General features: G+C 37.9%; 1 protein-coding gene across 5 annotated transcripts in view; it reads left to right on the forward strand.

The window, feature by feature from the left end:
- LOC122560254 (3'-5' RNA helicase YTHDC2) overlaps positions 1-14288 on the forward strand; it is a 143966-nt gene extending 129678 nt beyond the window's left edge. For all 5 annotated transcript variants that reach the window (XM_043710759.1, XM_043710748.1, XM_043710768.1 and 2 more), the window contains exons 28-31: positions 2434-2637; positions 5964-6146; positions 8782-8886; positions 11875-14288. In XM_043710759.1, the coding sequence (XP_043566694.1) occupies positions 2434-2637; positions 5964-6146; positions 8782-8886; positions 11875-11880 (498 nt within the window). In that variant the 3' untranslated portion in view covers positions 11881-14288. The remainder of the gene's footprint in view (positions 1-2433; positions 2638-5963; positions 6147-8781; positions 8887-11874) is intronic.
- The last annotated feature ends 1376 nt before the right edge of the window (positions 14289-15664 follow it).

Below are 15664 nucleotides of genomic sequence, written 5' to 3' on the forward strand. Positions count from 1 at the left end.
TGATTATATATCTTCTTAACAACCTTATCCACTTGCATTGTCACTTTCAGGGAACTGTGGACCTGTATGCCTAGATCCCTCTGCATGTTAATGCTTCTGAGAGTTCAACCATTTACTGAATACTTCCCTCCTGCATTAGAGCTTCCAAAATATATCCCTTCGCATTTGTCAACATTAAATTCTATCTGCCATCTTTCTGCCGAAGTCTCCACTCTATGTCTCCACGACATTTAAAAATTTACAAATAACCGGGGTCCCAGCACTAATCCCTGCGGAACACCAGTAGTCATAGATCGCCAGTCAGAAAAACACCTTTCAATACTACTGTGTCTTCTATGACTAAACCAGTTCTGTATTCATCTTAGTAGCTCACCACAGATCCCATTTGACTTCACCTTCAATATCAGCCTGCCATGAAGGACTTTAATCAAAGGCCTTGCTAAAATCCATAGTTAACATCTACCATTCTACACTCATCAATCATCTTCGTCATTTACTGAAAAAACTCAAATCAAATTTGTGAGACACTACCTTCCCTGCATAAAGCCACGTTGCTTCATGCTCCAAATATGAATAAACACCGTTCCTAAGAAACTTCTCCAGTAATTTCCCTCTCCATTGACTTAAGGCTCACTGGCCTATAATTTCCTGGATGATCCCTGTTGCACCTCTTAACAAAGGACCAACATTAGCTATTCTCTAATCCTCTTAGACCTCACCTGTGACTAAAGAGGATACAAAGATTTCATACAAGGCCCCAGCAATTTCCTTCCTCTCTCCCTACCTCTCTCAGTATTCTCTAATGGATCCCATCAGGTCCAGGGGACTTGTCTACCTTTAATGCGTTTCAAAACACCCAACATCACCACTTTTTTATATCGATAAGACCTAGAATATCATGTTTTGATATGTGTTCTCCTGCTCTGGCTTCTTGTATATTCTAAATTTTGGTGGCATGCTTTCACATGCCAAGACCTCAAACTCTGGAACACCTTCCCTACACTTCTTCACCTTTTAGCTTTTTGTTTTCTTTTAAGATATTCCTTGGAATATAACACATTTCTTTGTGTTGCAGTGTGTGTTTTGCTTTATAATGCTCCTGCGAAGTATCTTGGGACATTTTGTCATGTTAAATGTGCTGTCTAAATACAGGTTGTTGTTGTGACTTTTTTTATATCGAAGAGAGTTGTGTTATAATGTATTAAGTGGTAGTCTGATGCAAGGTGTATGATTCGTATATTACCATTTACTTTGGAGGTTTCGAACTTGTGCCATGGGGGATTTTATCTATGTTTATGAAACGGTTTAATGATTAGCTTGTAAGTATTTCTGGAGCCATTATGATGCCTTTTTTAAAAAAAAAGCGGTATGAGAGTGAATGTTGTTGGAGTCAAATGGGAATTTGTTTACATTGAAAGAATTTTTGAGCAACATAAATAAGCTTCAGAAGGATCTGAAATTTCTTTCTAGTGTTGGTAAAGGGGAAATACCTACAGCTTCAAGAAACCTTTTAGTTTTTAATTTTCAGAAATTGTGTTTGAAGCCGGATGTATAAGCTAGTTTCTCCTGAAGAAGGAAGATAGTTTAGAACTGTTAAGAAATAGATTACCTCATTGTAAGGAGTTTAGATTGTAAGTTCCAGACCAGAAGTGTTTGGTTAAAACCCTAAGGTATTATTTGAAGCTGAGAAAGTCTACGTTCAATTGCACAGGAAAGGCTATCAAATTCTTGACACTAATAGTTGAAGCATCAATTTATTTAAGCTGTGTAAATATGGTGGAGAAGGGAATTCTTTTTGGTGTCTGAGTACTGTGAAAGGATGTTTGTAGGATTGTATTTTACCATGTGTTTTCACATCTTTAAACTTGTTATATTTAAAATCTTGATTTGTCTTCTATCTTCATACCATTTGTATAAAAAGTTTGTTTAATTGTTAGAACCAAGTCTGCAGCACTGCATAATTATGTTTCAAGACCATCTCATTAAACCAAAAAAGGATCTATCAAAGCAGGGTTCAGACTGGGATCTGATTTGTCCTGTAATAAGATCAGCTGGGATTATAACCCTTCTCATACTTAAATTATTTTCACAGTACAATACAATATAACTTTTGTTTACAGGTTGCAAGCTTTCCTAGGAGCTCTGTTCTTTGCAGTTTTAGTGTTCTCAATTTAATGGTGTACTACTGCAATTTGGTTCAGACAGCTTTGTAGCTAAATGGGTTGAGTACTTCGTGAGTAAAATGTTTGAGTGTTACGATTCTGATTGTCTGGGATGAAAGATTTTTGACTCTTGTCAGCCAATCTACTTTGGCAAATACTGGAAAACTTCTGAGATATGATTCAGGTCATCTCCAGCCAAGAATTTGAAGAGATTTTAGAACAAGATGCAAAAAGATTTTAAAAATAAGAGTGGTATTGCTTTTTTTTTTAGGGCTCTAAATCTCCATCGCCGAGGCCAAATGTACCAGTACGATTTTTCATTTTGAAGAGCAGCAATCTTCGTAATCTTGAGATTTCTCAACAAAAAGGAATCTGGTCCACTACACCCAGCAATGAACGTAAACTAAACCGTGCATTTTGGGAAAGCAGCATTGTGTATCTAGTATTTTCTGTGCAAGGATCAGGGCACTTCCAGGTAAAAAAAATCAATGGAAATATTCAACAGCTGTATATTTATTCTCTTTACGTTGCTAGTGAAGAAATGCTCTGTGTTTTCTGTAATATTCTCTTAAATCCTCTTCTTAATTTCTTGAATCAAGCATCTTAGGTCCTTAACAAACAACAACTGGTTGTGAATTGTGTGTTTCACTTATTGTTCCTTGGGTTGAAATTTCAATATATTAAATCCTTTGTTGCTTCAGCTTCATTGTACTTGTGAAAATACTACATTGTGCAATAATTGTTTTTCCTTTTTATTTTATGTGATAGAGGCACCCCAAATTGCTTTCAAACCTTATAGCTGGCTAGGCCATTTCAGAGGGCCTTTAAAATTGGGTCGAGAGTTGTTTGTAGGCCAGACCAGGTATGGGGAGCAGATTTTCTTCCCAAAGGATGTTAGTGGACCAGATAGGTTTTTACAACAATCAATAATGGTCAGACCCACCATTGCTGAGACTAACTTTAAATTTTAGATTTCTTAATGAATTTAAATCCCACTTCCCATGTCCCCAGAGCGTTTCACACATGTATTGGGACATAATTTTTAACCGTTTCACCACAGACCCACCATTGCTGAGACTAACTTTAAATTTTAGATTTCTTAATGAATTTAAATCCCACTTCCCATGTCCCCAGAGCGTTAGCCTGGGTCTCTCGAGCAGTAATCTAGCGACATTATCACTAAGCTAGTGTCCCCCAAGTCAACACCCCCAGCTGCAATGTTTTGGATGGTCTTGTTGATTGTGCTATAATGAAGAATATACTCATGAATAACTTGCTTAATGATGTTTTGGAGGTGCCGGTGTTGGACTGGGTTATACAAAGTTAAAAATCTCAACACCAGGTTATAGTCCAACAGCTTTATTTGGAAGTGTTAGCTTTTGGAGTGCTGCTCCTTTATCAGGTGATGATGTTTTGGGTTCTGTCCAGACAACTGTTTGCAGCCTTGATATAAACATGGACAAGAGAGCTGAATTCTAGAGATAAGACAGTCACACTTGCCCTCAACATTGAGGCAGCTTTTGACCAGGTGTGGCATTAAGGAGCCTGAGTAAAACAGAATCTGGAGTAATTCTTCACTAGCTGGAATAATACCTTGCTAAAGAAGTTTGTTTGCTTTTTGGAGGTCAGTCAGCAGTCCAAGGCAGGAGTTCCCCACCATCTTCTCAGGGGCAATTAGGAATGGGCAATAAATAATTGCTTAGCCAACAATGCCCATGTTCCATGTGTGTTTTTTCAAAAAAAAAAATTGGAGGCCATAGTGGAGTATAGAAAGTGTGAGCGTAAACTTAAAGGGGAAGTGCCAGAAGATTGGAGGACAACTAATGTTCCACTTTTTCAGCCAGGGAATTACAGACCAGTGAGTTTCACACCATTGATAGGGAAACTAGAGGGAGAAGATTCTGGAGAAAAGAATCTCATTATTGTGAGGCAAGGTTTGATTAGGGATAGTCAGCACGGTTTGTCAGGGAGAAGTCATTGCCTCCCAAATTTGAATTTTTTGAGCAGGTGATGATGTGTAGATGAGAGCAGTGTAGTTGAAGAAGATTAATGTGGATTTCAGCAAAGCCTTTGAGACTGGACACTGATAAAGAGGATAAAAGCACAGGGGATTCAGGGTAATTAAACAAGTTAGATCCAAAACTGGCTTAGTGTCAGGAGACAAAGTGGGGGTAGAGGCTTGTCCAGTGGCATACCACAGGGATCAGTACTGGGACTCTTATTGTTTGTGATGGGGGTAGAGTGTCTGAATGTTTGTGGTGGAGTGACTGGATATTTGTGGATGTGGTACCAAATAAGTGCACTGCTTTGTCATGGTTGGTGTCAGGTATTTGAATATTGTTGATCTGCTCTCTCACAGGTTTGTGGGGTGCATGATTTGTGCCTTGTAGATGGTATAGAGGCTTTGGGTTGTCAAGAGGTGAGCTACTTGCTGCAGTATTCCAAACCCCTGACCTGCTTTTGTTTCTACTCCACCGAATGTGTAACCCAAGTGTTCACTCCACAAGACTTGAGAGTAATTGTGTCATCTGAAACATGGGTAGCAACCCCAGGATGATGATAGGAGATTCAATGATGGTATCATGTGTAGGAGTGCTGGTTAGACTTTATTTTATTTTTTGTGGGATGTGGGCATGGCTGGCTGGCCAGCATTTCTTGCCTGTCCCTAGTTGCCCTTGAGAAGGTGGTGGTGAGCTGCCTTCTTGAACCACTGCAGTCCACCTCCTGTGGGTTGACCCACAGTGCCATTAGGGAGGAAATTCCAGGAATTTGACCCAGTGACAGTGAAGGATTGATGAGATATTTTGATTGACCATCTCCAGTGAGACATTGTCTAGCATGTATCTGGCATGAATATTACTTGCCACATTTCAGCTCAAGCCTGGATATTGTCCGGGATTTGTTGCATTTGGACATGACTGCTTTAGTATCGGAGGAGTGTCCAATGGTGCTGAACATTGTATAATCATTGACAAACATCTCCACTTCTGACCTTATAAATAGCAATTTATACATCAACCGACCTGAGTATCCTGGATAACAAGCATTTTTAGAATGCCAGTGAAGTGATGAATATTATTACAGTATTAATGAAGTGATATTGCGATTTTCTTCTTTGTACCTGTTAAATGCTTCTCTTTTCCTCCTTATCCAGTCCTGAATATTCTTAGACATCCAGGGTTCTATGACTTGTTGCTCCTATATTTCATTCTAAAGAGAACTTGTTAGGCCAGTTCCATTTTGATCAATCCCTTCACTGTTCTGCCGTAGATTTACCCAGAAGTAGCTGTTCCAGTCTATTTTGCTCAATTGTAGTCACGTGAATTCAGTTAAGTTTCAGAGCTGGTAGCTAGATAGATAGTCTTATCAAATCAGCCTTTTTGTTTGAGATGTGTCAGAGCTAATTTTTTTTTAATAAAAGCATTCCAAATATAGAGGCAGTAATCAAGCCTTGCATTTGAGCTTTATAAAAACTTAAGCTTTAGTGTATTATGTGGCTAGAAATTGGAGACCGCTTTAATGATAGCCAATGTCTGAAAGTTCTTACTGGGTTCTTTAGAAATAAAGTGGGAATTGGGTTGATGGATAAAGAACTAAGAGTCAAACTATCAGAAGTAATATGTGGCAATAAGATTTCACTGAATGTGTAACCCAAGTGTTCAGTCTACATGACTTGAGAGTAACTGTGCCATCTGAAACATTAAGACATCCATAATTTGGATTTGAATTGATCTGTGAAACTGTGTAATTTGTAAAGTTAAAATTGATTTCTAATTAATTAAAAATTACTGTTTCCTTTAGGGCTTTGCCAGAATGATTTCAGAGATTGGGCGGGAGAGAAGCCAGGAATGGGGGTCTGCTGGGCTAGGAGGAGTGTTCCGAGTTGAATGGATAAGAAAGGAAAGCCTTCCTTTCCAATATGCCCACCATCTGTTGAACCCATGGAATGATAATAAGAAAGTCCAGATAAGCAGAGATGGACAGGTATATAATTTACCTTTCAATATATGTCCAATATATTTTTATTAGAGAAGAATTGTAAGAAGTTATGTAGTACTGTATTTCCATATCCGTTTCAATTTTTGCATTGGAATGATTTTTTATTTCTAAGACATACTCAATTTTTATTCACTAAACAAAAAAAAACTGCAGATGTTGGAAATCAAATAAGAACAAAAATTGCTGAAAAAACAATTTTTATTCTGTTTAAATCTTGTATATTTAACAGTTAGTAATGGAAAGAAAATAGTTTAATTTGATCAATAAATTGAATTTGAAGTGTACACCAGTGCTTTAAGAACTGAGGTGGTTATTGATGCTCTGGTCAGTATTTGAACAGGGGACAGTGAGGTCTGCAGATGCTGGAGATCAGAGTTGAGAGTGTGTTGCGGGTCAGGCAGCATCCAAGGAGCAGGAAAATCATGAAGAAGGGCTCTGGCTGAACTGCTGTGCTTTTCCAACAACACACTCAACTCTGTATTTGAACGTCTAAGTGCTGTAAAATAATGTAGGGTGATTTGAGATATTTTTCCAGCTGCAGTAATATTCACAACACACGGCGGCTCAGTGGTTAGCACTGCTGCCTCGCAGCGCCAGTGACCCGGGTTCAATTCCTGCCTCGGGCAACTGTCTGTGTGGAGTTTGCACATTCTCACCGTGTCTGCGTGGGTTTCCTTTGGGTGCTCCGGTTTCCTACCACAATCCAAAGATGTGCAGGTCAGGTGAATTGGCCATTCTAAATTGCCCATAGTGTTAGGTGTAGGGGAATGGGTCTGGGTGGGTTGCTCTTCGGAGGGTCAGTGTGGACTTGTTGGGCCGATGGGCCTGTTTCCACACTGTAGGGAATCTAATCTAATCTAACATAGGTTTAAAAAAAATTGCTTGGTTGTAGGAATATTGTAATAATTATATGTCATAATGGCTGATGTTATTTATATGCATTTGATAACTGCTAGTGATCTGGTCACCTATTCTGTAGTGATGCACATTTTTGTTGCTAAAACTGTTAGTTTCTCAGTGTCCTGTGCTATTCTGTAGGATAAGTTTTCAGATTGCACAATATTTGGCTGTATTTCTTAAGTGTCACAATGCTTTAGTGTGTTCTTCAGATTAACTTTGACACATTTTCTCTGATCTGTGTTTCCATGTTTTCTGGTTTTAACTGGTTGCACAATTTGATGGCTTAGAAGTTGCTTAACTTACTATTGAATAAATGTTCTATTCACTGGAGTTGCACCTGAATAAGCATGAGCTTGATGCCAGTCATACTGGTACACTGCTGTATTTTCCTTTACTTTGTTTCTTAAATTTCAGATCACATTTTTTGAAAATTTCATGTTAGTGGTGGACTGTTGCCATTTTTGCAATTCTGTAAATGAACAGAGCTTTGCTGCAGACTTCAATTTTAGGTTGGATTCTTTCTAAATATGCTGCATTGCCCCTTTTTGTTGAGGCTGTCAATATTTTGGTCCATCTGCACATCATGATTGAAAAGGCAGCTGGGCTGTGTGAAGCCATTCGTGGCATTTAGTTTCCATCTTATAACATATTCTTGAGTTTATTGTAAGGTTCATGTATAACTTCAGTCTTTTATAATATTCATAACTCAAATTTGAACTGAAAATATATATTGTTTGTCAGATTTCTAATCATTGAAGTATTTCTTTTGTAATTTATCCAATAGCAAAGATACTTCAAAAATATTTACATTTGCTATATCATGTAATGTAATATTTACTTGATTATAGTACTGAGAGGAGAAATTATTGAGATCTCCTACCTTCCAATAAAAGTTGAAATATTTTCTGTTGGAGCAGTTGTTTTGAAATCATGAAAGCATAATTTAAGATGAATGCTGTTGGATCACAATGACTTTGCTTAAATAGTTGTTATTTTGACTGTTAGCAGAAGTACATGACAACTAAGCTTGTCATTAATCTTAACCTAAAAGGTGAAAAATATATTCAGTATAATTTTGGGAAGCGAACTACCCATATGCTACACAGCTAACTTGATTCACAAAACAAGTGGATCACCTTGGTAGTACATTATTTGATTATTGCTGAAAAAAGACTTCTTGCCGAAGAATGCAAGAATGCCACAGTCCATATGAACACAACGATGTATATCAGAGACAAAAGGGTGATTGGCTGAGGTATGCCATGGAACTATTACCACCCGCTTTTCTTGTCTGATGTTAGCAACCCATTTGTTTTACTTTAATCTAATCTGTTTTCCTGCCAATCATGGATCTTCCCTTTTGTTGTTCTTGCACCCTTCTCCATTTCACCTGGTTAAAACTGATTTCATTTCTAACTTTTCACAATTCTTTGACTTGAAATGTGAATTGTTTCTGACTCTCTACAGACTGTTGCCAGCATTTTTTTCTGAGGTGGAAGTTTCCAAGTATGAGAATAACCTATTGCTCACCAGTGTGTGTTTGTAACTTAGGAGCACAATGTTTGTGGAGTTTGGATGGTGAATGTGATGTTGATTCTGATTGTATTCAAATATTCTCTACCTGCCTCGCAGTATTTTTGAAAATAAGTTTATCTACTGCTCCAGATAACATATGGTTTAAAATATCAAGAGAATAGACTTTCTTTGTACTTATGTACAGGAATTGGAGCCACAGGTTGGGGAACAATTGCTGCAGCTCTGGGAACGAATTCCAATAGGAGGGAAGCTACCACAACCAGATAGCAGACTTGGCATATTTGGGGAGGTAATGTTGTTAATCAAAAATGGTTTTTATTCTATTGGAATAATTAATGAATCTTATGGCAATATTTGATACTGAGATGCAGTACATGGATATTTCACAGTATTAAAGGTTTTTGAATAAATTGAACATCCTTTAACTTAAAAGCATTCTTGTCAAAAGGAATATTGTGCTGAAAAATGCCTTCACAATTTACTTGTGAAATGATAGTATATATGACCACTAATGGTGTTTCTATCATTATCACTTAAAATGCATATATGTATAAATATTACAGCATTGAAGGGGCCATTTGGTCCATTGTGTTTGTGCCAGTCATACAGATCTGATTATATTAAGCCCATTTTCCAGTTTTGGCCTATAACCCTGGAATTGATGGCAACAAGTGATTTTCTAATTAATGTATTGCTTAAATGTTAAGAGTTTCTGACCCAACAGCCCTTTCAGGCAGTGCATTTCAGACACCTAGCACTGGGTGAAAAAAAATTGTCCTCAAATCTCCTTTTTGCCTTCTCCCTCTTAGCTTACATCTATGCTTTAGTTATTGCACCTCTTGTAAGGTTCTTATTTCCTCGTTGCAATTTACCATCCTGCCTATTCTTGTGTCAACTGTAGATTTGGCTACAGAGCCTTCTATCCATGTATATAAGTTGTTAATGTAGATTGTAAGTAGATGGGGTCCAAGGACCAAACCCTGTGACACCCCACTAGTTACAACTTACCATCCAGACAAAAAAAAATCCTGACTCTGTCTTCTGTCTATCAGCCAGTCATCTATCCAAGTTAATTAATTATCCCTAATCCCATACAATCCAACCTTATGAATTAACCTTTTGTGTGGCAACTTCTCAAATGTCTTCTGGACGTCCAGATATGTTACATCTACAGGATCAGCATTATCCCCTTTACTTGTTACATCTTTGAAGATCTCTAGCAAATTAGTCAAATATGATTTGCCCTTCATAAAACCATGCTGACTCTGGATAGGTTTCTGACTTTCCAAATGTCCTGATACTGCTTCCTTAATAACTGATTCTAACAGTTTCCCATAGCAGATGTTAAACTAACTGGTCTATAATTTCCCACATTTTTGCCTCCCTCCCTTTTTGAATAAGAGCATTACATTAACATTTTTCCAATCCACTGGAATCTATCCCATGTTCAGAGAATTTTGGGATGTTGTAACCAATGGATCCAGTATCTCTTGTCACCATTTTCTTTTAATACTGTACGATGTAGGCATCAGGCTCAGCAGACTTCTCTGCCCTCAATCCTAATAGTTTACTGAGTACCTTTTCCCTATTGATGTTGATTGTTCCAAGTTCTACCCTTTCTATAGCCTCACGGTCCTATTGTCCTCCACCGTGAAAACTGAGGCAAAGTATTGATTTAGCATCTCTGCCATTTCAGTGTTCCCCTCTACTAACTCTTCGGTTTCATCTTCCAAGGGACCAACGTTCACCTTAGCGACACTCTTCCCTTTTATATACCTATCGAAGCTTTTGCTATCTTTTTTGATATTTTGGGCTAGTTTTCTTTCATAATTTCCAATTCCTTCGTCTCCGCCGCATCTGCTCCCAGGAGGACCAGTTCAAAATACGTACAACACAGATGGCCCCCTTCTTCAAGGACCGCAATTTGTTCCAGCAATAAAGTTTCAACTTCTTTCATAATTTCCTTTAGCTCTTTTTATTAATATTTTAGTATCCCTTTGTTTATGTTTGAAAGTTTCCCAGTATTCCAGCATACCTCTGGCCTTTGCATTATGATATACTTTATTTTTTGACTTTATATTGTCCTTGATCACCTTGTTTAGCCACCCTCCCCCCCACCCCATCTTTACCATCTTTCTTCCTCACTTAGTTGTGAGAAATTGAGTAGCTCCTTAAACATCTGCCACTTCTCATTCTGTCTTTTAGTTTTCCTGACCAATCTATTTGGGCCAAATCTGTCTTCATGCCTATGTAATTTCCTTTGTTAACTTCAGAACACTACTGTTGTAGTGTAACCCCTCTGCTGTAGTATTATGTGCCTCAACCAGCAAAGGCAAGTATTTCATATGCCTTCTAAATATCTCAATGGTTAGGGATGGCATGTTGGCTCAGTGGTTAGCACTGCTGCCTCACAGTGCCAAAGACCTGGGTTCGATTCCTCAGGTGACTGTCAGCGTGGCATTTACACATTTTCCCTGTGTCTGCATGAGTTGTTCTGGATGCTCTGGTTTCCTCCCACAATCCCAAGATGTGCAGGTAGGTGAATTTGCCATGCAAAATTTCCCATAGTATTGGGAGATGTGTAGGTCAGGTGCATTAGTCAGGGGAGATGTAGAGTAATAGGGGAGATGTAGAGTAATAGGGTAGGAGAATGGGTCTGGATGGGATACCCTTCAGAGGGTCGGTATGGACTTGTTGGGCCAAATGGCCTGTTTCCACACTGTAGAGATTCTATGAATTTATCTGTCTGCCCTGGTTTGGTGGATTCTTTGTGGATTTCTGTTTAAAAAAAAACAGAAAATATGCTGGTTTCTTCATGTGACCTCCAGCAATTGAAAGTCACTTTCTAAATGAGTTGGGTGCTAAGGTCAGTTCAAAATCCTGTCTTGTGGCATTCATATCATAAAAGCTGGGGCCAGTCAAGACCTTTTGTAATTGAATGACACATTAAATTTGAAATTACACTTTTGAATGTTTTTCAAAGTCAACATCTGTCTAGACAAAAACAAATAGCTGGAGAAACTCAGCAGGTCTGGTAACAACTGTGGGGAGGAAACAGTTAACGTTTCAGCCCAATGATCCTCCTTCAGATTCCATTTGAAAAATAATGTAACCTTACAAGTTAAAATAAAACATCTCTATTGGTAGAATTCCTCATGAAATTCAAATTTTATCCCTAATCTACTGTTAATTAACCAATTAAAAATTGCATCAGTATGTATTTGGATTATCTTGCCATTGTGACCTGCAATTACTAATCTATTTTTCCTCCTTTCAGTCTTAGATTTCATCTGTTCCATGTATAGTCAATTTTACAACAACTGTGGAAACTGCATCTACTGCCTAGTTTGTTTTGCTAAACTGAAGATGCACAGGTGTGCAAATCCAGCTTACTCTGCATAGAATTTTGTAAACATTAAACATCATTCGGACCAATTTATGCTTAAAACTGATACGTGATTGATTATTGAGATATGGTGGAAGATGGAAACAGAATCTGTTTAATATTTGTGAGCTTGTCTGATAAGAAAACTAGTTAAATCTTGTTGAACTGTTATGTTGCTGTTTCTGAACTGTGAAGAAATAGTTTCCACTGCATTTGATTTCAGACTGAGTATGTGAAAGAGACAGTGTATTTTCCCCTAGGCTGCCTGAAGCATACCATTTGGAAATAACCTTTTCTCTGCCAGAAATCTTTTATGTTTAAAAAAGACTTACAGATTACATTAACATACTTTGAGAAAATTCAGTAGAACTGCGATATGACGATTGATATTATTTTTGACCTCTTAAATGTTACTGTTTCCTATTTAGAAGAAAATCCATCAAACATATCTACCTATAGCAGTCAAATTAAATCGTCAGGCAGGTTTTGAATTGCCTTTACTGTATAAGCATATATTCACCTGCCCAGTTCACTTTATTGTGACTGAATTTTCCAGTAAAACTGTACCAGGTTAAAAGTATCTGGAACATATTGTTTAAACTGATTATAATACATACACAGATCACAACCCTGTGGGCAGGATTCTGAGTATTACAGCAGAAAATACTTTGAAACAGTTGTGCCAAGGTGGTACATAATTGATATTACTGGCTTATTTTGACCCAAGGAACCAGTAAAAAGTGAATCAGAATTTTTAGGTATTATCTCAAAAGTATAAGAGTATCGCTAGCTAAAACTGGTGGCCATGTTGAAACTTGTATAGCTGTTAAATGGATTGTGTTTAAGCTTTGCACAGAAAAAACTTCCTCTTCAGCCTCAAAAGCTTTGAAATTGTAAGAAATCGTAAAAACGACAGTAGTGTTCAATCATTATGTTGTCTGAAGTTTATTGTTGGTCGTAATGCAACTTAGTTTAATGGTTACTAGCCTCATTCTAAACCTTTAGGTTTACATCTACATCTGGTAGACTGAACTACTCAGCACTTTGAGGCATGTGGTAAAAGTTAAAATATAAACTAGTAATGTATTTATTATGTTGTACACAATGTAGTGTATTTTTGGTGGGAAATGAATAAGGTGATTCTTCATATATCAATGTCAATGGGGACATTTTTCATTGCTTTGTGACAAATTCCTCAAGTCAAACCTCTTCAATAAAATATTTCTTAGATTAGTTTTATGATCCAGCCTAAATGCTCGAGCTTTAGCAAAGCAGTCATGAAGAACCAAATTCTACATGGAGTTTAGTTGTAGGTGAACAGTCATTTAAAGAAAGCTTGGGCTGTTTTGATTTGTTGTATTTCACCTTAATTTCCTCATAACTGAGGATAACATTTCTACACTTGACTCTTGATTTTGCAATTTGACATTTTGCACCATGAAGCTGCCATCTGTATTGCTGTGAACTGATTTACCAAGCCTGGAGTTGGATTCATCAATAATCATTTTTGATATGTAGAATATAACCGCATCAAGGAAAGTAACAGCAAGTTCTCAACTTCATTAGTTGCTGAATGGGGTTATATAGATCCATACAAGGAAGCAAATATAACTTACTCACGACTCCTACCAGTTGGTTTGTCTGGAATTTACAGCGACTTTAGAAGGAGCTTGCTAGTCTGACATTGCAGAGCTAAACAATATGATTGATTCAAGCATAAAGCTTTCATCTCTGTTTGTGATGGCTAATAAGGATCATAAAACCAAATGAGATCGGGCAGTCTCAGTACAAAGGACTGGAGACAGATGATTAGCACTGTTCAATTTTGGAAGATATGGGGAAATAGAAATGTCTGTAGCAAGAAATGCACTTAAACTCAGTCATGCTTCAATCTTCATATTAGGACTATATTTGATCAGAGTCTTGATGTTGTCACTCTGTTCAAAGGAACAGTCTTTCATTTTCAGCAGTTGTCCATCTCTTGGTAAATGCAAAAGTTACAAAATTTGTGTAAATGCTCTGATTTAAGGACCATCTGTTTGCATTGTTGGGCAGAAAACCTTGTGACAAAATCTTCGTTACCAAATTATTTTTGAAAAAAATCTTACAATAAATATCACATCAGTAGTTGATTGTACTGACTGAAACATAATACATGATTTATTCCCAAAGATTTAGCTGTCTTGCATACATTTTGACTTCAGCTGATTGACATTTACATCGGAGAAAAAGATATTATTTCTCGTACAAATTGTATCTTTGCATGTGCAGTTGATTTTTTTATTTTTGATGTTTGACAATGACATTTTTAATTAAGGAGGATAATTGAAAGAATAAACTATTTTGTGTCTACATTATTGTGCAGTAATCAGTCTGTTTTGTTGAAATTTTAATCAATTGACACTTAACAATTGTAAATTACTTTTTGTATAAATTCCTACAAAATACTAGATTTCTTTTAAAATGGTTTTAATCAGAATCATTTTATGCCTTTTAAGTTTGGGTAGTGTTCTACAACGTGGTTGGTTGAAGGGCCTTTGTGTTCATGTACACCACAAAGGGCCTATGCCACACCCTAAATTAGACACTACGTTCAATCAATTCTTCCTTCAAAACCTGCAAATGTTTTGGGCAACTGTTCCTCCACTACTGACCACACCATCCATGCATTGTCTCTAAATCTAATGACCACCTCCCCTCTCACCACAGTTAACTTCTGTTTTTAACTCTGTAGTTGTAATAACATGGATTTTCAGTCATTTGCTAGGATGAGTGTGCTTGAAAGTTTCAATCCTGAAGAGATGGGCTGGCAGCCACGCTGTCAAATCTGATGCAAATTTTAAAGTGGGCAGAGGAATTCTGAAGCCTCCATGCTAACAGTTAATTGCTAGTTGAGCTTATTAACAGAGTCCAGAGGAGCAAGTCTTAAATTTTCAATTGACTGGCACAAGAAACATGCAGTTTTGGAGTGCAGCAGGAATGGATTCAGTGATGGGGCATCAGGACTTGTGGATCCACTGATCAATTCATTTGAGGGGGGGATTAACGCAACTATACAACAGGGCGGCATGGTGCCTCAGTGGTTAGCACTGCTGCCCCACAGCGCCAGGGACCCAGGTTTAATTCCAACCTTGGGTGACTGTTTGGAGTTTACACACTCTCCCGTTGTCTGCATGGGTTTCCTCCGGGTGCTCTGGTTTCCTCCCACAATCCAAAGATGTGCAGGTCAGGTGAATTGGCCATTCTAAATTGCCCATAGCATTAGTTAGAGGGAAATGGGTCTACAGCAGAGTTGCCACTGCTGTAGCTGAAAGGTGTGTATTTGTCAACAGTGCTAGTAGTCTTGACTGGCAGCAGGTTGCTGATATCACGTGGGGAGCAGAGGCTGGCAGAGGACACTCTGCTGAACAAACGAGCACCAGCTGAAGGGGAGGCAGGGACGGACAAACACATTGTCCACCAGCGATTGACAGAGCATCAGTGATGTAGGAGGTTGTATTTATTTTGTAAATTGTTCTTCGGCAATTGTGCTCTGGTCCACAATGCTTTGAGGCCCCTTCGAAACCATGGGAGTCTCTTAACCGTATAGATCACTGCTGTCCTGAACTTTTATTCTGTCATTTCCAGAATCAGCTGCAGACTTGTTGCATCTCACAATTGGCAGCTAATCATAATAGAGAGG

Source organism: Chiloscyllium plagiosum, chromosome 2 (assembly GCF_004010195.1).
Source record: "Chiloscyllium plagiosum isolate BGI_BamShark_2017 chromosome 2, ASM401019v2, whole genome shotgun sequence".
In the NCBI taxonomy this organism is placed as follows: Eukaryota; Metazoa; Chordata; class Chondrichthyes; order Orectolobiformes; family Hemiscylliidae; genus Chiloscyllium; species Chiloscyllium plagiosum.